We start from the raw sequence: 25,440 nt of genomic DNA on the forward strand, positions 1-25,440 counted from the left end.
TCCCCATCATTCTCTCGTCACTTTTTTCCTTTTCATTTTCCATCGTTGACTCTACTTGGTGGTCCAGGGATAGCTCAGTAGGTAGAGTGGTGGCCCCATGATCGGAAGGTCGGGGGTTCGACTCCACTGAACGGCTACCCTGAGGTACCCCTGAGCAAGGTACCATCCCTACACACTGCTCCCCGGGCGCTGCACTGGTGGCTGCCCACTGCTTCACTGGGTGAATGGGTTAAATGCAGAGGAATTATTTCCCTATGGGGACTAACACGCACACTTTACACTTTACACACTTTACACTTTACACTCATCAGCTCCCCTTACTGTTTTCTTTCTTTCTTCACCCTTTCCTCTGCTTCTTCCTTCCCTCTGCCCTCCGAATGCCCTGCTTTGTGTGACGTAGCAGTTCTCTGACGAGCTCTGTGACTGACATATGCTTACCTCTAACGCTAAGTCATCATCATAAGGATCTTAATAGCCCCCAGTGCAAATGCTAATGCTAAAATTGCTGCTACCACCTCTAAGAGTTGTGTACAGTATACTGTTTGGCTGATACTGCCTCCGTCGATATTCCAGCAGTTGCAAAGCTAAGCACCTTATCTACCCGACATAACCAGGCTCTCATCCCTGATGATAGGAAGCCACACATCCAGAATAATCCTGACATCTGAAACCACACTGACACGGAGACAGCCTTTTCATTAAACAAAACATGTCGAACGCAGAAAAACGACTTCATTTTAAATTTTCTGAACAAATGTCTCTGCCACGTCCCATGAAACTTATTTCCAACCATAAAAATAATAAGTCTGATTTTTTTTGTTTACAGCTATAAGTATAAAAAATGATTGAGCTGCTGTCTCAAATGTCTCAAACATTTATGCATTTTACAGATATCTATCTATCTATCTATCTATCTATCTATCTATCTATCTATCTATCTATCTATCTATCTATCTATCTATCTATGCTATTATTATATTAATAGAATATATATATATATATAATAATAGAATAGAATAGAATAGAATAGAATAGCCTTTATTGTCATTGTACAGAGTACAACGAAATTGGAGTGCCACTCCCTTGGTGCAAGATTCAATAATAAATATAAATGTAAAATATAAAAAGTACAATAAAACAATCGTAAGTACTCAAACAATAGTAAGTACGATATATACAGGATAGCAGCATTAATATAATGACAGTATGAATAGCAGCATAATATAATGGCAGTGACGGTATGGTATAGCTAAGCAGGTTCAATTGTTTTTGTGCTTATTTACTACGGTGATAGCTCTGGGAAAGAAGCTATCCCTGAATCTGTTTGTCCTGGTTTTATGTGACCTGTACCGTCGGCCTGACGGTAATAGTTCAAACAGTTGATTGCTGTTGATTGCTGGGGTGAGAGTAGTCCTTGATGATATGATATAAAATCCATATATGTGTAAGTGAAAGTAGAAATAACCTGAATCACTAATTGATTTAGTGATGATGTTCCAGAATGGCACCACAAGCAATATATTACATATATTGCAGTACTTTGGATTTTTAATTTTTACTTGGCTCTCAGTAATGACCTTCTGTAATGTAATCATCATTCTAAATATCACCATCATGACAACAATCATTAACCATTTGCTGGCTCTAGTTTTCTTGCTCATGAAAGTCAATGATATGGATCTGTTATTCCTCACGAGTGCGCGTGCACGAGTATGTGTGTTCGCATGTGTTTGTGTTTCAGCTCTCTACAAGCAAATGAGCAATTATCCTTTATAAGTCCCCCTCACTGTCCTTGTGTAAATCTTTCCTTGTAATGACATAACAGTGTAGATTCCTCTTTTTTCAATTTTCCCCCCTCTATGTCTTCCCCCTTCTTCTTCTGATATATTTCTTTTTTATGATTTTTCTTTTCCAACATGTGATTTCCGCCCTCTTCTCTTAACCCAACTCCTCTATTTCTTTGAACTGTTACCCATTGCCCATTACCTCATTTGTAATAACTCACAGTTCTGGAGGTCAGCATGGGAGGGTTGTCATTGATGTCCGTGACAGTGATGATGGCAGTGGCTGTGTTGGAAAGGCCAAAGTTCAGGTTGCCCTCCATGTCCGTGGCCTGCACGATAATGGTATACTGGGACACTTTCTGTAAAAGACAGTAATAGAAAAAAACAACAGTGTGCGGTTATTCATCTGCAAAAAGCTCCCTCTTGCTACAGCAGCAGTCGCAGACTGTGACTCCCATGGGGGAAAAAAGCTGAGCCTGCGTTCTCTTCTATAGTGACTGTCTACAGTCTTATTTGAAACACAAAATCACAAGGGTGAAGTCTTTCATTTGACTGAGTTGAAATCTCTTCACTGGAACGTATCCAGACTTCAGACCATCTGAAGGCACCACTGTGAAGCCTCCCCATTGGTACAGCATGCCATCAAAGTTATCAAAGGCATCGCTTATTCAGCGCCACTGATGGACAGATGTGAAGACAATGATCCAACTGACAGAGATTAATAGACTATCTATGGGGCAATAATATGAGGGAATGATAAATGCCGTTTCATCTCTTGAAATGACATAGTGTCACTTCAGTGGATGCTGAAATATTTCTTGTTTTTCTTCTCAGCCATGTACCTCCTTTCTCACCATTTTCCCCTCCTTCTGTTCTTGGCTTCCCCTGTCTCTTCTTCTGTCCCAGGGTGCAGTTAATGGGCTGCAGGAAGGATGGAGCCCAGAAGCTGACTGTCTGGATAATGTGTCTCGTCATTGAGATTCCCAATTACATTCCCAGTGTCTCTCTCACCTGCTAATTACCGAGTAAATATCCCAATTAGGCCAGGACGCCACATCAGGAGGATTAGACAGCTTCTCTCAGTTCCTCTCATCTTGATGCTAGATGAGATGCTGAACTCCAACCTCGTACACACACTCTCATTAACACCCGTAAATACACACAAGCATCCACAAACACATACACACACCTCTCTTTCTCCATATCTTCTGCTTGCTTGACTGTCCCATCAGCCTGTGTACAGCGTGTACACAACACTCTCACTAATTAGACAAGGGAGTAATTATGTAGCGCTCCTCTGAACCTCTCAGCGCTGCAACAACACCGCAGCATAGCCAGTCTTCTCTGGAGTACTAAGGTCTGTTACTGTCAACAAGCTCTTAAAAGTCCACTGCAGACCAGTGGAAATCTTTAAAAGAGAATCAGTGTGGGAGTTTACAAAGAAGAGGAAGAAGACATTTCAAAAGTAAAGAACAGAAGATAGGATAAGAGGCGGCAGGGGATGCAACTGAGGCACAAGGGAGGGATAATACCAAAAATAAATCGTGCTTTTTTTTGTGTGCCTAACACCTCCAACACTCCAGTCCAAGAAGAGAAGGGAGGTGCAGAAACTTTCCAAGTTTCAAAGGGCTAAAGTGCTGACTAAAAGTGGACCAGGTAAACACTGCAGTGTGCATCGTCGAATCTTCCTGTGAAGTTTATGTACAGTACAGAAGGTACTTTTTTCTGGCAAGGTTAAGACTTTTATCTGCCGTCTAGGAAAAATGCTGGGACACTGAAATATGCGTTTATATGCTGGAGAAACTGTTTGCACACAAGTTTATTTATATTCATCCATCATACATATCCATTAATTTTTTGCAACATCCAGTTCCTTATCCAGGTGGTGGAGGCAGCAATCTAAGTGCAGATTGGGGTAGGCGGGGTAGTTCTTCGGTCTACCCCAGGGTCTTCTTCTGGCATGACATAAGTGGCATCCAGAAGAGATCACAATCAGAGTGCTGAACCACCACAGCTGATGTCTCACTTCTTAGACCCTCCTACATGACTGAGTTCTGACACCCTTTGGAAGAAGCTAATACAAGACAACACAAAATGTGTATGCCAATTGATGTCTGCTGGATAAGCAGGTGCTGTAGAACAACTTCAAGGTGGTATTTCACCGGAAAGTTGCAGCATTATTTGGAGTGACACCAAGTACCATCTCTAAATTGAAGGGCAAGTTCCATATAACAGGGGATGGACACGAATAGGTGTCACAAAACGACATTTTCTCATCCCATCAGCACTCAGGGAGTCAAGAGGATGGAATGTTCTGTCTGCAGTCCTGAGCTCAATCCCATTGAACACTTGTGGGATCAGCTTGGGCATGTTGTTCGTGCCAGAGTGACCAACACAACCACATTGGCTGACTTGCTGGTTGAGAAACAGGATGCCATCCCACAGCAGTGTGTGACCAAGCTGGTGACCAGCATGACGAGGATGTGCCAGGCTGTCGTGGCTATGACTGGGTACTGACGTCCCTGTGTGGCACCATTTAAGGAGAAATAAACAGTCTTTCCAGCAGTATAAGATTTAAGGCCAAGAGACATTTTTAAAACAAAGAAATAATCAACCAAACACAAATTTCCTGAGTTTATTTAAGACACTAAGACAATTTCATTTTTAAATAATCAAATCAGCGTCACTGAAATACGTGTACATAGCTACACCATATATACGAATGTGTACCCAATTTTATTTTTTGTTTGTTTTATTTTTTTCTTAATGTGGCAAATGATAGCTCTGCTAGATCCAGCAGTTTTCTTGCCTTTCAGGTGATGAAGTGCTTATATGCAAGCTTACACTGACTCAGCGTGCATACAACTTTCTGCTTGAAAGTCGAGCTGAACCAAGCTGGTTAGTAGGGCTGCCATGAGACTTACTCTTCAACTTGCTTGTTTAAAATGTCTTTTCACAAAGAGAAAGATGGGCTCTCTCCCAGTGCCAACTCTGGACTAGTAGTAACTGGTTATGTAACATCTTAGAACCAATAGTTAACCGGTTTTGTGTTAACTGTTGATAACATGTTAACATGTTGATATATGGTTTGGATATTGTTCTAATCCTGATTCAAAAAGTTGGATTAGGTGTTGTTGACAGCGGGGAAAGATCTATGAGCCGATCCACTTAATTCAATATTGCTCTGGCTCTTTGGCTTTAAGACGTCACCTGTCACCAGCAGTGCACTAGCTGCTAGAGAGAGAGCATTGCCTGAAAAAAGCTAACTGCAAAGGGTCAGCAGTTTGGAGGCATTTCATGGCTGTTACGTCAACAGCTTTTGGCATATATATATTTTCACTTTACTGCAGTCTGGGATATTTATCATATTTCTGGATAAGTAAAAAGGCTGAAAATGGTGCTTTCTCTAGCTTCTTGCTCTATTTCTGTTGTGCTCTTGATTTGCTGGGAGATTGTTTTATCATACTTACAGTAACATAAATTGAAATTGACAATTTCATTTCATTTCACCATTTCACTTACATGTGTCTAAGGAGGTGCACATTTGAGTGTATGCTTTCACACAGTGAGCAAAAGGAAAGGAGAAACTGTAAAGCTGTAAAAGGCAGCAGTATGCAGTGGCCTTACCCTAGTCTCACAATAGACTGACATGACTACCACAAATAAATTAGGTAAAGAAAATGAGTATAACTTTATTTAGAATTCATTCTTCTATTAATAAATACAAGTTCAATAAATCTATATTCTTGGGTATATTTATGTGTTGCATTTTATTTTACAAAGTCAGAAAAGAAACGCTTAAGTTGAGGCTGACACAAAATACTGATTATCAGTCTCTTCCCCAGAGTCAGGAGTTAATTTAACACCAGCATTGGAATGAAATTTAGTCTTGTTGACTCCACTTACATCCCATTCTTCCAAAAGTAATGCCCTCATTTGTTGTTTGGATAGTGGAGGTGGAAAGTGTTCCCAAAGGTTTTCAAATGGGTTTAAATGTTGTCACTTATCAACTATGTCTTGATTTGCAGAGACTCTGTTAATCTAAGGACACCAACTTTGCCTGAACAATGCATTTTGGTTCATTCTCACTTTAGGAGTGTTAACTGTTAGTGTGAGGTTAAAAACATTTTCTGGGCTAGTGTGAAAGGTAAACCTGGGGCCGGGATGTAGATGAGTGCTAGAAAATGTACGGATGATGATGTTTAAAGGGAAAAGAGGCAATGTGTAGCCATTCTTTTCCCTTAGTCTCTTTTCTGAAGATTTACGAGCCTCATTTGCACCTTGTATCAACATGCAGTACTGATGTGTTATCTGGTTAATGAAATCTGCTCACGGGTCTTAGACATGGCATCGAAAAGCATTAAAAATGTCTGTATTACTAGCCTTACTGTAATTTGACATCAATGCTAAATGGGGTTAGTAAATTTTTCAGAAAATATGACAGGTCCCAGGTTGGATGGAGGGATGATTCTCTGTTGGCTTGACTTTTTCTTTTGCTGACATAGGTCTGCCTGTAGTGTTTTTGTCAAGCTTGTGGAAAGTAGCAGGAAGATAAGGAGTTAGATGAGCTTTCATCTTGTTGGGAATATGACCAGCTTGTGCATATTATATTTACACGTGGCTGTTGTCTGATTGTAAAGTAAGCAGATGTGATCTGAAAAGGAAGTGAAAGCGAGAACGCTGATCCCAGTGATACTAACCTGGAAAAACATATGTTATTAAAAAGGTTATGGGCAAGGGAAATAATTATCTCAACACAAGTTCTTTGAAGTACAATCTTGTCTGTATGTGTGTGTGTGTGTGTGTTTGTGTGCATGCATGTGTTTAGGGGTGCCAAGAGTGTAATCCTACATTTAGGGGTGACTGTGTGGATTAGCAGTGTACTGATAAACCAGAGCAAAAAGAAAAGCGGTTCAGCTGAGACATTTTTAGTCTATGCTCCCCTTGTACCTCTCTCCCTCTGGCACCATCATGTCTCATCCTGCTTCTCTGTCTCCATCACGCTATCTTCACTAACAAATTCACACACTTACTCCCCCCTCATTGTAATAACCCACCTTACCAGCTCAGTTTTTGTTCTATTGCTCCCTTCAGTTTTCGTTTTTTCACTCTATTGCCTGTGTTTTATCGAGTGTAGATGTGATTATGGGCTTTTGTGTTTGTCTGACAGGTGTCAAGGGCATTCTATCTCAGATATTTCCACTCTATCTTTACCACACAAACACCACGCACACATACACACACGCACACTCACGAGCAGCCCACTGCTGCGTGATGTGTTGTTAATAGGTCTGTCACTGGTGACAGTCTGGGAGGATGATCTGTCTCGGAGATTTCTTTGCAGAGTTGTCACTGGCACATCCATGTTGTGAGAATAAACACATTTGGATCTTGTCACAACTTTTAGAGCTCCACAAACAAGGTGACCGTAGACAATTTAATATAAAAAAAAAGATGACTTATGTGTGTGTGTGCGGGGACAAATGGCACCGTAACATCTGAAAGTCATATCTTAGGATGTCATCAGAGTAAACAATGCTATTAGGAACTGTTCTCCATGAACACAGATACAAATGTCTTCCTTTTGACCAGGTATGGCTCATTCAGACATTGTGCAGCAATGCAAGGGTTCACACACTGTATGACTAAAAATTATTTTATCATCCTTTGTCACACCAATTACCAATTAACAGGAACAGATGTCTCGAGGAAAATGTATATAGTAAGAAAAGATAATATAATATTCGAGAGAAAACCTCACCAGTCAGGTGATACCCTGTGAGAAGCACTTGGCAACAGTGGGAAGGAAAAACTCCAGTTTAAAGGGAAGAAACCTCCAGCAGAAGGCTCATTAGGCACCTGGCAGTGCTTTTTAAATGGAAAAAGTATTTACCTGCACAATAGAAAATATAAGCTTATATATAATAATCTTTTCTGTAAATTAATGGGCAATTAAAACTAGTTAAATGGTCATTTCATTGTTATATTGTTATGAAATGATGATTTTTTTAAAATTGTTCCAGTCTGTGTAACAAATACATTATCCATTATTCTATATAGTAATAAATATGACATCACCGTTGATTAGAGACAATTACAGTCTGATGAGATCTGCACTTATAACATTTGCTAATGATAAATAAAGAGCTATTGTTATTTTGTGTTATTTTTATCGATCAGTACGCATATCTCAGTTACCCGAGTTTTAAATATTGCATTTAGTCAAAGCCGGTGGCATGTTAGGGATAATTATAAGGGTTAGGGTTTTTAACAGCAGTAAAACAAGTGCCCCTCCAAACTTTCCCAAACACTAAATAAATTAAATTCACCACCATCCAGTGTAAGGTTTATGCCACAGCTGCTCTAAATGAATGTTGATGGTAATTGCTGAAATACTTTTTCATGTCTCTGCAATGGTTAATCCACCAGTATGCTTTAATTAAAAGGATAATTGTAATGCCAAAACATAATTACTGTTGTTATCCATAAATTTTCAGATGAACTGTTTTTCAAAAGAGCTGAAAAAAAGTAAAATACATTATTCGTTTTAAGCTAAGATGTCAAATTACAGTTATTTACTCACATTCCTGAACAAGTAAATAACTGTAACTGATTTACACCACCCGCAAACCTATGCAGCTTCAAAACAAGTATTTTAACACCAGTTCTAACTTTATACTAGCCATTCAAAAATATCTATAGATGTACCAAACAGTATTTATCAGCCAAGAAAGTTTTATGAATCAGTTACCACTTTACAATGACAATCACATACTATTAAAAGGTTGTATATTAATCAGTTAGTAAACATTAATTAAAATGTCAGTGTTGTTGACTGAAAAGAGTTACTTCACATTAAAAATTTACTGTTTATTAACACTTGTTACTATAAAGTGGTACAAGTTGATGAATGCGTCAGGAGAGAGAAGACCAACCTCTCGATCAAGACCAGGCGCCACTGTCACGATGTCTCCAGTCTCGCTGTTGATGGTAAACATGTTAGGGATCGGGCTGTGCGGCGTCTGGGACAGGATCCGGTAGCGCACCATTCCATTAGCTGTGGTGTTGTCATCTGCATCAAATGCTGACAGATGCATCACATATGTTCCTGATGAAACACAGAAACTTTGTCAGCATTTATGTCCACCGGCATACTCTTTATAGATCAACTACCAACCATAACAGTGGCTTATTATAGCTATCTTTGTAAATAACTTGACTTGACATGGTGAAGCTTGACCTCCCCTCTGTCTACTAGCAATAGTCATTGGTTAAGCTTTTGGTTTAAAGCAGTTGCTTTTTTCAAATGCTCCAGAACGAAAAACTGCCTATGCTTTTACAGAGGTGATCACACTAGCTCATCAGTCAATTAATGGAGTGTATTTGATGAGCAGCACATGGCTACTTCTTACCTTCCTATGAAAACAGTAACCACAGACTCTGTCACGGGACTGTGAAAACCTTCTTTTTCACGTGACTGTATAATATATTAAAAAAGCACACTCGTGACAGAGACATTGGAACTGTAGGGAAATTATCCTGTAATTACTACTTATGTCCATGTGGGCAGCTTTTCAGCAAAAATTACTATAATTTTACAATTACATTCTATTGTTTTACTAAGATGTCATAACGGATTAAATTGCTGCATCTATATAGATGTAATTTTCATAGAAACATTATTTAATCTAATTTTAATGAATGTATATTAATGGGACAGGTACTTAGAAATCTACGCCAACAGAACAAAAATATGGGTAGCTGTTCTGTAAATAACGACTTGGACAAATACTAGAAAATCAAACACAAAAGTATATATATATATACATGCAAATATTATTAAAATATGTTATAAAGATGATGTTTTTTATATTTAAAGGACATGTTAAAAACTAATAATAAAAACTGATTATGATTTGTGTTGCAGAGAATAAGCGTCTACTCTCTCACGAAAGCAACACTTGTTAGGTTCCTTCCCTACTTGTATAACTCTGTGGGATCACTGCCTGTCACCCAATCTCTCCATCTCTTTCTCCCTCTTGTTCTGCCTCTCTTGTAGCCAATTCTAATTGCCAGAGATAGTGATATCATGCCAGTGACAGCCCCTGTCCGAGGATAATTGTAACCGCAGCTCCCATTTCAAACTTCATTACATTTCAAAGCAACATTTGTCAATGACTCGGCCAGAGGGAGTACTCTGAAGGCCTCTCAGCGAGACAACAAAAAAGCTGTTAGGAACAGAGAGAGGGAGAGGAAAAGAGGGAAATAGAGGACAGACTCCATATTTGGTGTGATTCCAAGTGGAGAGACTATCAGTCCTCCACCCATCATTTTTTTTTTAAGAGATGTGGGGATAGACTGAAGGAGATTTAGAATCACAATGTGTCACACATCGCCGGGGTAATTTCATTAAGCTGCAGACTTAGGGGGTTTAATGTGGACCCTTTGTATGGGGATCCTAAGCTGTGCCTGACAGGATTAGGTCCCCATAATGACTCTTTAATTTGCAAACTAATTCAAGTCTGTAATTGCCCTTCCATTGAAACCACTGGAGCTCTAAATTCTAAAACTCTCTTTTTTATGATTATTGTTCAACTGAATGTCATGCATGCCGTACAGGGACTTGTACGGTGTGTGAGGCGAGGCTCGGGCAACAGGGATGGTATCGTTTAGGAAAGGAAATCAAAAAAGGAAAAGAAAAGATAATAAAAGTGAGGTGTGTCAAAAGTAAGAAGGAAAGAAAGCAAAACAGAAAGAAAAGGTATTGAGCACCTGGACACCTTTTGAGATCACCTCTGGTGCAATAAACTCTGGCTCATCGGGTTCAAACTCACACACACTTGCACACAGAGAGCTCATCTCTGTGATTCTTCCGCTTTGAGGTTAGACATAAAATGACCCAGTGGTGCTACAGCGTGGTACATTTAATCCTCAATCTCCTCTCCAGCCTGAGCACCCTCTTTGGTTTATGACCACTGCTGCACCAGGCTAAATGAAAAGCCACTCTACGAGACCGATTCTCTGTCCGTCTGCTAAATCAAGGGGAATGGAAAATTCTCTGTTGCATCAAAGATTCACTGGTGTAGTCATACTTTTAACAACACCAATCTCTCCTGATATACTCGCTGTTCTTTTTCTGTTCACCCATAAATTTCTTGACTTTTAAAACAAAACAAAAAAGTTTCTATTGTAATTGTATCAATTGTTTTTCTCCATCTATAATTTATTACCTGGTTTCGAGCCTTCATCCACAGAGCCATTGTAGACCTGGTTTTTGAACTCGGGTCTGTTGTCATTCATATCGATGACAAAGATGTACAGATCGATAGGGTTCTCAACCTGGTTGCCGTTCATGTCCACAGCATGGGCTCGCAGCTAGGAAGGAAACAGAAAAAACACGTTCAGATTAGAGATAATGATTGTAGATAAAAATATGCTACTCATGGTCATACACACATAATATGCCTCAGTCTTCTCACATTGTACACATCTATTTAGAATGCTAATTTTGCCACCTCGACCTCCAGCATCTCGGTGTCGCCGCTGCCCTGTTTCACTGCCTGCTGTTTCAACCCACTTGTAGAACAGGGGCACATTGAATTTTCATGCTCATCTTTAAAATATAGTATATTTTGAGGGAGTAATGAACTCAGACTGCGCTCCTGCATGAATTGTTATTATGGGAGGATAAACAAATGATAAATCATTTAGAATCAGGCTTTGATGAGCGCTTCTTTTACTAATACGGAGAAAAATAATGGGTGAAACATTTGCTTTCCGAAAGAAAAAATAATAAATATATAATAAAATGAACCAGTGTAATATAAGTCAATGTTGTGCCTTCTGCATCCCCTCATTAATGAGCTTCAAGGTAACTATATGGACTTCTTTGAGAGCTAAGGGCATGTGTGTATGTATAAAGCAGTAACATACATTCACATGGTTTCGCCTATATTTTAAGATGTAATATCAGACAGTTTGTGTTTAGCCCAATCAAAAAGAAACTGGGAAAGATATTAATATATTAACTGTATTCAAACGTCTGTTTTTTATATCTTCATCACAACGGTTAGCAGTGTTGCCTGTTCAGTTAGGGAAATGAGCTACAGGTGCAGATGTAAGGTGCAGTACAGTAGGTTAAGTCTGTGGTAGATAGCAGGCTTAGAAAGACACTGTACAAATGCCAGTCTATTGTCCATTTAATTAATAATGATACAAAACAAATTAATGTCCCACATTCTTTAAAAATGTATAAAACTGTTCTGGAGGTTAAAGCCTGGTCTCTGTCTAGAGGATAAACCACACAGTACAACAGCAACACCTTAGAGAGCACTACCTCAGCGATAAGTCGTATCACTAGAGGCACAATAACACATTTATTTTCTGAGAATGTATCTAATCTAAGATTTGCCAATACTTTCTAAATGAAATTTATCTACACCAAGATTTCCTTTCTACTGGAAATGGACCATCATATTTTAAAACCACCGTGTTTACAGATTCAGTTTGATTTACTCGCTAACGTCTGTCTAAGCAGTGCCCTATGACAGCCACCAAAATCAAGATGACAGAAAATAAAAGCTGACAAAAATGTTGTCACAGTAATTGACTCGGCTTCATTTATGATTGCGAGTTCACAGTTTTTAGCGACATGAATGTTTACACAGAAGCTGCTCTGTTTGCTGGGTCATAAACAGTACTGCAAGGATTTGGCACTAAATTAATTAATCAGCCAATATATATAGCTATGATATGAAAAAGAGAGTTTTAACAAGACAGTCCTGTAAAGAGCTAAATGCATCTCGTGATCCAGCAGGATGTAGAACTACCTTTAGTAGCTTGACCTTATTATTTTTTTCTAATCTCTCCCATCATTGCGGCCAACTCTTCTTTATCACATTTCTTCAGTTTATCATTTATTTATACACAGCTCTCTTAAGGTCCAGACACAATATTTATCAGGAAATGTCAGGTTGAGGTCTTGTTTGGACTACTGCAACACTGAGTCTTTTCTTTCAACCATCCTGATATAGATTTGCTGGTGTCTTTAGCTTCAGTGTCCTTCACTGCCATGTTGCTTGACCAATTTTTGACCAATACAACAAAATAAAACTAGTACCGGTACCGAAAAAAAAGAAGATTTATTCATAACACACGTGAAAAGACCCAGGAAAACCGAGTTAACGATAAAAACGATAACAAAATAACGCTGAAAACCAATAAAAACCCTGAAAACCATACATTTCACACCTGAGCCTCAAATCTCGCGGCCCGGTAACAAACGACTCACGGACCGGTACCGGGCCGAGGCCCGGGGATTGGGGACCGCTGCTCTAGAGTACTTTGGTATACAGAGGAGTTCATGGTTGACTCAATAATGTAAAGGTGCCCAGTCCTGTGGCTGCAAAACAAGCCCTCCACCACAATCCCTGACAGCTGATATGAAGTGTTTGTGCTAATATGCTGCATTTCCTTTTTATCAAACACAGCATCATGTATTATAGCCAAATATCTCCACTTTGTTTCGATCTGTCCACAAGATGGTGTTCCAGAAGTATTACCATTACAAACATGTTCTTTTCAGAGTGACGATATTATCTCCTGGTAAGCCTTTCAAAAGAATTCATGTTTATTCAGTCTGTTTCTACTGGTATGTCATGAAGACACTGAGGCATTGTGTCATGAAGATTTGTAGCCCAGCAATTTATTAAAAGGACCTTGATGCCACCCATTTCCCAACAATAACTAAAAGCGATGTTAGGAGAGTGGTTAAATCAAATCATGAAGGACATGTGTGTGCATAAGAAGCAGATGGTTGTAACAGTGAATGGCGACAAGCTGTTTGCTTGATATGTATTTGGAGAAAGGTATTATGTTATATTCCTAAATATAATAACTCATTTTGTTTCAAACAAAATAAAAATTGCAAGAATTTATTTCGATTAACATTATGATATTGGTTCATACTGCGCCATCACATCTCACACCAAAGAAATCAAACTGGTACGGTACCTCCCTAATATTATTCTGTGATGGACAATCTCAACATCTAAAATATCTTTCTGTCAGGTACAAACAAAGCAAAAAACAACACAAATAAAAACATCAATTAACTGAAAGCAAGTGTTTTTCAGTGGACCTCTAGAGCCAAACTGATAAACACTTCTGCACTGTTTATACAGGCTGATAAAATCAGTGTTTTTGAATTATAGTATAGAAAACCATAAAAGATTTCCTAAACATACAGAGCCACACTGAATAAAAGTCAAAACAAAAATTCTGGACATTTTTCTTTCAGACAAATTGCCTTTATGCTTATGTTATTTCTCCAAACTCGTTATCTCTTTTACACTTACACACCAAAGTTTTTATCTCAGCAAAGAGCAAAACAACAAACATCTTATTTTTTTGAAAGTTGGCTCCACTGTAAAAGCAAGGCGTCGGTTTCAGAATCATCATATTGGATCCCTGATCAACATTCTGTCTGGTTTTGTTTGAAAGAGTCCTGAAATCTCTTCACATCTCTAACTCCACAAACACGGTCAACCCATCTCAAATTCAACTCAGCTTTGCTCAGATCAATGGAATCACCAACTAGGATTTCTCACAAACTTTGTACATGAAGTTATTACTAAAATCAGTACATGCTGTCAAACGTGTCCTTACTTCTTTCACTTTTTGAGCAAAAAACCTTCCAAACAACCAACAGTTTGAAAGAAAATGAAAAAAATCGGAAACATCTGCATTATCAGGGAAATGTCGAGTTTAAATAAATGCTTGAATTATTTTTTTTCACTGCTTACAAGAAGGTCAAACAAGCAAACTGAAGTGGTATTTAGAAATGAACTTTTCCCTAAAGCTGTTTTCATTCAGTTCACTTAACTTGGGAATGTTTATATCCCTGAGCATGACTTATTCAGCGATATTCCTGTCAGGTGGAAGTACCGGGGATGTTTACTTTATATCATATGAAGCAAAGAAAAAAAAAAGAAGAAAAATCTGATCTTATCTACATCCTGCTCCTAACAACACCGGCTTGTAAATATTTATTCTGGTCATATGTCAGCGATCAATTTCAGGCGAAGGTCTCTCTACATTATCGTTAGGATATTCATCAGAACCGAAGATAAACTAAACTGGAAAAGACTGAGGGAAAAGTTAAAACATGGAGAGAACAGACAAAGATTCTCAATTTTAACAAGAGCTATTTTTTTTCAACATGTAGAATGAATCAAGGGAATGGTATCCTTCTCTTATGAGCGTTACCTGATAGGAAAAAGCTACCTGGTCACTGTAGGAGCATGAGTGTCAGATATATGAAACAGCCTTCAGGCTCGTTGTGGCAGGAAATAGAATAAGTAGCATTCTCCATCGACTTCTTCTCCTCAGAGAGGTGAAGATCCTCTTCACTGCTGCTCATTCTGTCCTCTCCACCGTCTGCTTCCACTCTGCACCTCCACCAAAATTGCATCTTCAGGTCTCCCTGAGGTTAATTTGACTTTACTTTTTCCACTGCATTGTCTGATCTGTCCTGCACCCAATATCCGTGTGCTGCCATCGCATATCACATCTCACTGTGCTGTAACGGGCTACGAGCCAGGCCCCTTATCTACACCCACCCTCATCCCTCCATCCCACATGAACCCACACCCTAATTCAATAACAGCAGGAGTCAGAGATTACCGCCATGTTTAAAGAAGGCAAAATGTAATTCTGGGTCCACATTAAAGTTATTATCTTGAAAGACGAGGGGGAGAAAACAGACCGTACCAGACAGCGCTATGCATTTGGCAGGAGGCAGCGTCCTGATAGAGATAACAACAGACCCAGAAGCTTCAAGGTTTTTTTCCTCATAAGAATGCATCTTGTTGCATGGCTGGTTTTGAATTTCAGAGTGCTCATTCTTTTGAAATAAAAAAGAGCTAGACCATAACTTTGTTCTGTCCTTGCATGAAATATGAAGTAAACAAAACCGAGACCACAAAGTCAAGTACTAACTTTAGGTATGTTGCAGTTTTCTGGTTAACAATGCTCAATAAACAAGACTTTCCTTGACTTTATTGTTCAGAGACTGAGAGCGTTTGAATTTCTTACAATGTTATTTAATTGCATATTTGTTGCTATAACAGCGAGGGTCCTTTAAAGTGAACTGCAACACCTTTCTTAACTTGTTAAACATACATCTTTACTTTGTCTCATCTGGTTTCCAACCACATTTTGTATTCTCCTCCAAGAAACACTTTTCTTCAAAAACAAACAAGCAGTTCACTTAGGCAGCCTTTAGCAAGCGCCTTCCTTTCTTAACAAATTACTTCATTGATTGGAGCTTCTCTGGGGTATAAATCTGCTCACCTACCACTGAAAGGTTAGATTTGCCAGCTTACCATGACTGTAACTCAGGCTAGGTGCCATTAAAAAAAGGCACAGAGATGGTGGCAGGTACAGAGAGAGAGAGAAAACCAATGATAGAAACCTAAATTGATGAACCCAGTGCTGTCGCTCACTGCATCACAGTTTCCCCTCACAGCAGCAGAAAGATGCGTGAAAAGATAAGCTTGAGCAGCAATACAACAAGCTGTTTCCAAATGAAATGCACTTTTTCTGATTGTTCCGTATTTTCGATGCCTAGAACAGCATGCACAGCACAAAGGTGACAGGAGAGGCTCAACATGATGAAAGTTTCATTCAAATGAGGTAGTGCAGATGTTGGTGTTTTGTCAAAATGCACAGCGTGCATTGAAAAAAAGATGGTTTTACATGGTGCATCGGGCCAAAAAACATTCTTAAAATGCTGTTATGTACAAGTTAAACAAACATTCTAGCATTAAAGCGTCAATCACACACCATGAGACAACCAGAGTATGTGTCCTACTTGAATTTACCGATATCAATAGTCACTAGCTACAGAACTAATGTTAGTCTTAACAGGCTGACATTGATGCTAATAATCACTACAATATTTAATATTCCTCTCATGATTGTAAGCTAAATATAAGACTAATTTATTGCCAAAAGATAATACAGTTAGCATAAAGTATCTAATTCTCTGGAGAGAAGTGAATAAGAACATTGATTGATAAATATATACCCACTACTCGCTTTATTAGTTACACCTCGCTAATCCTTAGAAGGACCCTCTTTAGCTTTCAGTACTGCCTTAATTCTTTATGGTACAGATTCAACAAGATACAGGAAACATTCCTCTGAGATTTTGGTTCATATTGTCCAGACAGCATCACACAGTTCCTGCAGATTTATCAGCTGCACATCCATCATCTGACTCTCTTGTTCCACCACATCCCGAAGGTGCTCTATTGGACTGAGATCTGGTGACTGTGGTGTAAGGTTGGGCGACTGAACGCATATATCGACGTAGGCTGAGCCTTTTGCCGATCATTCTTACAAGAGCGATTTATTTATTTGCCCATGAGTACGTTTGCTAATTATGTTGGTTGAAGCCTGTCCATTATTATTATTATTATTATTATTATTATTATTATTATTATTATTATTATTATTATTATTATTAACATCACTCGAAGCAGCAGTCAGGGATCCACAAGAAGCAGCATTCACACCTTCATTGTGATTGAGAAGCATGCAATTCCATGTAAAGCGACAGGTTCAGTAGGAGCCCTTGATGAACTCTTTAGGGCCCATTATGTCTTTGGTACATCATACAGTTCATCCCTGACCAACTTTTTTACTTTTCTGCAAACAACTACGACATTGGGGAAATGTCATATTGCTTTCTCTAGTGAGCATCAAAGAACTGTGAATTGTAAAGGTTTGTTACGTTAATTAAATGACACTGAAATGAGAAACATAATAAATGCTGTTACTTTAACCTGTATATTTGTTGTAGGATAGATCACAGTTATTTAGTAATATAGCATCATAAGATGAATATGAAAAAATCACACTACAGAGAAATAAAAAAGAGATATTATTACACATCAGAGTGTTAATATTAAACTAAATTTGGAGTAAAAATAGCTCTATGAAGTGTAATCAAATTACTCTGAACAGTGTGAATAACCCTCAGTGTTAAATATTTTTACACATTTTGTTGTCAATTTTGACACTAAATTGAGTACAATTAACACTGAAAAGTTAACACTGGCCATAGAGTAAATTTAACTCTAATTTTGAGTGGGACCAAATGTTATCTGAAGCAGAGTTAAAATCAACTCTGTAAGTGTAAAATTGACACTTGTTTTTTTACTGTGTGGGATCAACAAGGCATTTTGGCCCAGAGAACTGCTGACAAGAAGTTGATCAGGTATACCTAATTTAATGGGCAGTAAGTGTTACTTTCTATTCTTAAATGTTCAGGTATTTACATCTTTCTGTGAGTCTGCCATGTGCGACTGTTACCATGCCACGAGAACAGTAATTTGACTGGATGTGACTTTGATGAATTACCAAAGTCTCTTATTCTTCACATTACCCAATAATGTTGCATGTAAAGAAAAAGTGCAAACTGGATATCCATCAATCACAATTTTGTGTGAAGAAGACACTCACGTGATATGAAGAGCGATGTTCTCGATCAAGAGGTTTGGTGACAAACATCTTTCCAAGCACAGGGTCGATACTGAATACTTCATTTGGTGGTTGATCTGCTCCCACCCCAGTGATGCTGTACCGGATTGAGATGTCCTGGTCCTGGTCGGAACGAATCTGCATCCCAACAAAGAAAAAGGAATGCTCAGTCAATCCCAGTTACACACTACATTTTATTAATCCCTGCAGCTTCTTTAACCTGATTGATTTTATGGCTTTATTTCTCTCTTGCATCCAGGAAGCTACACTCAAAAAACATAGTTTCCATTGGCAACCTACTTCTATATGAACAGTATTGAGTGTGAGGTGTTTATTATTCAAGGATTTATGATATACAGTTCTTTAAAAACCATCTATTGTATATTATTCACTGGAAACATGCAAGGACACACAATCAGAGAAAAAGAAACAGACACCGAGATGACATTTCATCACCCGTGGGGACATTATATTACCTCACATTAATTTCTCGTGTCTGAGACTTGGGATGATGGCAGATCTCCAATTCAATCTAAGAAGCAGTCATTGGCTATGTAACAGTCAAAGCAGGAAACATTTAAGCCCTTTGTGTTACTGCATTGACACCACAGAGGAGGCTCACATCAATTTCAACTGGATGTTGGCAGGCATTTCTTCCTATCATTGTATTAAAGATGTAGCTAAGTATAGTGGATTGAATTGTAAGGAAAGTAATAATGTTTCCATGGAGTAAGGAGCAAAGTCACAGTAACATATGCAGAATCTGTGTTAATGTGGTCTTTGACATCAAAGCAATAGTTCACATACAGAGGGTTAGTCTTTTTAGCTAAAAACAGCTGCCTGCAATATTTACAGTTATTTTTATATCATGAAAGTAAAATTGTCCACAACATATTAGGTATCATTGAATGATACTTATATTAAAGACAGAACAGAAATCAGCTGATTCTGAGGTGTCAGACTCTGCACTCACTGATATTTTATAGTATGACCCTGCCTGAAGGTTTAACCTTGCTTCTCTCCCCTTAACCACTACATTCTTAAACCTAATGCTCATCAAGCTGTGGAATATAATTTCCTCACATCATGAGTGCTATAACTATAAACACACACATATCAAAGCTTGGCATTTCTACAGTAACCTCTAGGTACTCAAGGATTCCATTAGTGCTGCCACAGGGAGTGCTGTGCATTCTGTTTGGAAGAATTTAGATTCGTCAAAAGAAGAAAAAAAATCTGAATTTCCTATTACGTAGGAAAGTGAAAGTATGACTCTGTAAGTGATGGGTAATTAGGTAACAGCAAACATAACAATAAACACATTTTGCAGAGGCCAAAATAGGCCAGAGGAAAATAAGGTGCACACTCGATGAAATGCATCTAATAACTGTGAGGCAAGGGAAGTAAAACGTTCTCTAAAAAATAGCCCTGCATTTTGGTTTAGCTTTCCTTGCCAGATAGGCAACTAATAGGTGCATTAAGTGCACTGCTAGGTCTGTGATTTGGACTGAAGAGCTGTGTAATTGGGACTCATTTGGAGGAGTTCTTCAATTCATTGTCCAAATAAAGTCCAAAACTCCAAGCAACCCATTACTGTCCATTAACGACATGGCAACCTGAAAAATCAGCTGGTGTATCAAAATTAATCAATCATACACTTTCTATGGTATGCAGGCAAACACACACACAAACACACACACATGCGTACGCGCAGGAATGGTCGACCCTTTTTCTTCTAATCATTGACTATTTCAGTGAAGAGCCTGAGTGCACCAGAAGAGGAAGACTGTCCAAAGTTGTCTCCGTCTTTCACCACTCAAGGAACCAATTTAGCTACACTTTTGACACACCAGGAATTCTGCCCTGCTGAGAAAATAGCTGAAGCAACTAACAAGGACAAGGGAAGGACACAAAGTATTAGGCAGATGTCATCCTGACTCTTACGACAGGTAGAATAAAAACCTGTCACCATTATCGAAGCTGTTATTAGAACTTTTTCCGTTCCCTTCCTCTATATCCGCATTAACATTATACTCAGCTTTCTGGTTGAAGAATCCGGTAGAGGTGTGTCTTTCTAATCAAACAAATGTGATCAGTTATAGACAGCTTCCCTCTAATGCGAGAAGCATTGTCATAACAGCCTACTAATGCTATTTGTGCATGCATGTACGTGTGTGTGCTTTCTTTAGGGAATAGGAGGAGGAGAACGTCAGAATGCTTTGCACATATCTCTATGAATTACTGCTGACAGCTATGATAATTAACGAGCTGCAGGCATTGACTGCTATTACTTCAAAGAAACTCTAGCCGTTAAACACCCACAAACTAACAAATATCCAGCTAGCAGCTTAGTTGAACTCTCAATGTACTGTCATTACCCTCTGGTACAGCCAAAGCAAAAAGACACTGCAGCACGCAGACTGCTATACCTCTCCTGTCGCATTAGAAAATACAAGCAATTATTACACATCTGACTGCCAAAGTGCTTCCTCTCTTAATTCACCCCCTTTTCTCCTCCCCTCTCCTTGTCTCTCTTTTTCTCTGCCTTCCCTTCTCCTTTTTAAGTCACTCTTTCTCATCTCCACTTCTCTTTCCTCTCATCTCTCCCCTCTGCTATACTCTCTCATCACTCTCTCTCTTTGCTTCAGGTCTCTGTGGGGACAGAAGCCATGCATGAAAAATGAAATTACTTCAATCCGTTGGCCTTGGCAGTGGTGTATAAATCCTCACCAGTTAGGAAGTGATAGCTCTCCATAATTCCATTTGGGTTTTCCACGCCCCCCTGATTTCCCACCCGTTTCCAAGTCGTCCTGCTTGGGGTGGAGACAGGGATTCAGCTGCATGTTTCCACAGTCATTCCAACCAATTAGCTTTCCCGCCCACGACGTTCACGTAGACACGTTTAAGACTGTTGAGGGATGACGCCAGAGTCCTTATCCTCATCTGTTTCTACCAAATATTTGTGCATGGTTGCATGGGCATACATTTGAGGATTCAAGCATGAACAGTTGTGTTTTCTCCACTGCTCAAACATTTTGTTTATGCCAGCTAATGATCTCAAGAAAGGTTTAGACTTGAAAATTCTTTTGCTTCCAATTTCTGGACTCCTGGCTTAGTAAAGGCCTTTTGAGGGTTACTATGCAGGCTAAGTTGATTGGTCTGCATATAATGAAGGCAATGAGTACGTGTTACCCTATTTGAGAAAAATCCACGCATTCCTAATTAATGAGACCCAAGTTAAAAAAAATGTGATTTTTCTTACAATACTAGGGCTAGCTGTAACGTCTTCAGGGATACCAAAGATTCTGCCAAGTATGTTATCATTCCCCTATTTCTATCCCAGAATATTGTGATAGGCGAGATGTCATCTAACTTGCAAACAGTTCTCACTGTCATTCTGCCATTTTACATCAGAAGAGGAGGGAATGTGTTGAAAAAAGCACGACATGAAGTGAACACAAAGAGCTTCTCATAACTGTATAAATTCTTTCTAGTTTACTTAATGAAAAGAGGAGAAACTCTTTTCTCATCTTGCTACACTTACTATCTTGTATCTCATACAGAAACACTCACGCATAAACATACAAACTCACACATCATTCAATATTAAATATTGAATGGATTTAGTTTTTGGAGTATCAATAATAATCCAAAACTGTTTTTCAGTTCATTCTTTGTCTTTTTTGTTCTTTTCCTCGGTTCTTTCCTCTGTTGTCTTGGCAGTTTGTGTTAAATGCCTACCGGTATATAAGTTTTTCTGCAAGAGAGAGACTAGTAGAGAAATTCCCAGCAAAGTGATATCGGCGAGAGAAAGAGGCAGCGACGGGGAGTGAACAAGAGAGAGAGTCATGACTGTATCATCCGGCATCAGAAACCAGACACTGTCTAAATGACCTATTTGTCGACGGATCAAAGCAATTCCCTTCATTACTGACAACATGTCTGGTTCTTAAGGAGATCTTATCAGTGAGCTTAGCTCCCTTCTGCCAGGCAAAACTGAATCAAATGAGAAATTATCATGCCACCGAGTCTTCGGGGAAAACGGAGAAGATGAAGAGAAGAGAATGATTAACACAAAAGTGCCATTCTACCACCACAGGGTGCAGATGAATGAATTCTAGCTTAAAAATTAACTATCACATTTAAAAAGTATCCAACTAGTACCATTTATGACTATATGTCACTGCACAAATACATAAGACTATTATTAATAGTGACATAGAGTATATCCGGTACCGGGCCGTGAGTCGTTTGGTACCGGGCCGCGAGAGTTGAGGCTCAGGTGTGAAATGTATGGTTTTCAGGGTTTTTATGGGTTTTCAGCGTTATTTTGTTATCGTTTTTATCGTTAACTTGGTTTTCCTGGGTCTTTTCACGTGTGTTATGATTAAATCTTCTTTTTTTCGGTACCGGTACTAGTTTATTTTGCTGTATTTATCCGCGACACATTAAAGGCCGGTCCGTGATGTCGGGCATAAACCGGTCCGTGGCGCAAAAAAAGTTGGGGACTGCTGTCCTAAAGAGTATTTGAATCCAACCACAAAAAAAAATAAAAAATTATATGATCTATACTATGCAAGATTAGGAACACAGCTTATGAAATGGATAGCTCAGTTAGTCGGAATGATAACTATACATACAGTGGGGCAAAAAAGTATTTAGTCAGCCACCGATTGTGCAAGTTCCCCCACTTAAAATGATGACAGAGGTCAGTAATTTGCACCAGAGGTACACTTCAACTGTGAGAGACAGAATGTGAAAAAAAAATCCATGAATCCACATGGTAGGATTTGTAAAGAATTTATTCGTAAATCAGGGTGGAAAATAAGTATTTGGTCACCTCAAACAAGGAAAATCTCTGGCTCTCACAGACCTGTAACGTCTTCTGTAAGAAGCTTTTCTGTCCCCCACTCGTTACCTGTATGAATGGCACCTGTTTGAACTCATCATCTGTATAAAAGACACCTGTCCACAGCCTCAAACAGTCAGACTCCAAACTCCGCCATGGCCAAGACCAAAGAGCTTTCGAAGGACACCAGGAAAAGTATTGTAGACCTGCACCAGACTGGGAAGAGTGAATCTACAATAGGCAAGCAGCTTGGTGTGAAAAAATCAACTGTGGGAGCAATCATCAGAAAATGGAAGACATACAAGACCACTGATAATCTCCCTCGATCTGGGGCTCCACGCAAGATCTCATCCCGTGGGGTCAAAATGATCATGAGAACGGTGAGCAAAGATCCCAGAACCACACGGGGGGACCTGGTGAATGACCTGCAGAGAGCTGGGACCAAAGTAACAAAGGTCACCATCAGTAACACACTACAACGGCAGGGAATCAAATCCCGCAGTGCCAGACGTGTTCCGCTGCTGAAGCCAGTGCATGTCCAGGCCCGTCTGAAGTTTGCCAGAGAGCACATGGATGATACAGCAGAGGATTGGGAGAATGTCATGTGGTCAGATGAAACCAAAGTAGAACTTTTTGGTATAAACTCAACTCGTCGTGTTTGGAGGAAGAAGAATACTGAGTTGCATCCCAAGAACACCATACCTACTGTGAAGCATGGGGGTGGAAACATCATGCTATGGGGCTGTTTTTCTGCCAAGGGGACAGGACGACTGATCCGTGTTAAGGACAGAATGAATGGGGCCATGTATCGTGAGATTTTGAGCCAAAACCTCCTTCCATCAGTGAGAACTTTGAAGATGAAACGAGGCTGGGTCTTCCAACATGACAATGATCCAAAACACACCGCCCGGGCAACAAAGGAGTGGCTCCGTAAGAAGCATTTGAAAGTCCTGGAGTGGCCTAGCCAGTCTCCAGACCTCAACCCCATAGAAAATCTGTGGCGGGAGTTGAAAGTCCGTGTTGCTCGGCGACAGCCCCAAAACATCACTGCTCTCGAGAAGATCTGCATGGAGGAATGGGCCAAAATACCAGCTACTGTGTGTGCAAACCTGGTAAAGACCTATAGTAAACGTTTGACCTCTGTTATTGCCAACAAAGGTTATGTTACAAAGTATTGAGTTGTATTTTTGTTATTGACCAAATACTTATTTTCCACCCTGATTTACGAATAAATTCTTTACAAATCCTACCATGTGGATTCATGGATTTTTTTTCCACATTCTGTCTCTCACAGTTGAAGTGTACCTCTGGTGCAAATTACTGACCTCTGTCATCATTTTAGGTGGGGGAACTTGCACAATCGGTGGCTGACTAAATACTTTTTTGCCCCACTGTAGTTAGAGATAGTGTTGAATATGGTTTTCACAATTAAGTAACACTTACTCAACAGCGTCAAAAACACATTAATTAGGTAACAAAACTGCTAAAAAAATAAAGATTAAACCTCAACTCTGTGGAAGTGTCATCTACACAACCTAAAGATGACATGTAGAAATAGAAAAGCAGAAGTTTAAGAAAAACGTATTAAGTGAAATGAACAGAATAAAGGTTCTATATTGTAATGCATTGTAATGCATTCTGATTGTATTTAGTGCTCCTTATAACCTCAAATGTGTGAAGTGGCGTATTACATTAATTTCTGTAGTACCCTCACATCTAAATGACCTCTTAACTTTACATAAATTTTATCCAGCTTCCACTTTGAAAACATTAGGCATCAAGTTAAAAATGTACATAATTCTGTCACTGCTTGTTTCTGAGCACAAAGTAATAGAAAGTGGAGTAATGGAGTCACTTGCAGGCAGAAAAAATCAAATAAATTCAATATCAGTTTAACTCACAGACCTTTAGTTAGGACAAGCAAGGCAAACAGTGCTTGCCCAGTGACATATAAAAACCGACATGAATAAAAATGTACCAAAGTGAAACCTCAACATCTGTGCTCATCTCATGGTGCTTGTTTGCATCCATCCTGTAAATTACTGCCATCTTGTGGCAGTGGCAGCAGTTAGTTATTGTCTTTGGAAATTAGCTTGAATACAAACTATCGAAAATAGTTTGATGTATTTCATGACAGATTCTGTCTCTGACCCATTAACAAAGGCTATGTCTCGGTAAGCTGAGTAAACAGTTTTCATGTTTTTCATTTTTGTGTATTTAGAATCATTTTTAATGCATGACTCATAACCTCATCTTACAGGG

The 25,440-nt window shown here is 39.1% G+C and overlaps 1 protein-coding gene across 1 annotated transcript in view; it reads right to left on the reverse strand.

The window, feature by feature from the left end:
• LOC102291117 (cadherin-4) overlaps window positions 1-25,440 on the reverse strand; it is a 239,206-nt gene that overhangs the window by 26,360 nt on the left and 187,406 nt on the right. Inside the window, exons 6-9 of the mRNA XM_005926152.3 lie at window positions 18,312-18,467; window positions 11,015-11,159; window positions 8,720-8,892; window positions 2,006-2,143 (exon numbers count right to left, since the gene is read on the reverse strand). Coding sequence (XP_005926214.1) covers window positions 2,006-2,143; window positions 8,720-8,892; window positions 11,015-11,159; window positions 18,312-18,467 — 612 coding nt within the window. The remainder of the gene's footprint in view (window positions 1-2,005; window positions 2,144-8,719; window positions 8,893-11,014; window positions 11,160-18,311; window positions 18,468-25,440) is intronic.

The sequence above is a fragment of the Haplochromis burtoni genome, unplaced genomic scaffold (assembly GCF_018398535.1).
Source record: "Haplochromis burtoni strain Fernald_Lab_line unplaced genomic scaffold, NCSU_Asbu1 Contig_91, whole genome shotgun sequence".
In the NCBI taxonomy this organism is placed as follows: Eukaryota; Metazoa; Chordata; class Actinopteri; order Cichliformes; family Cichlidae; genus Haplochromis; species Haplochromis burtoni.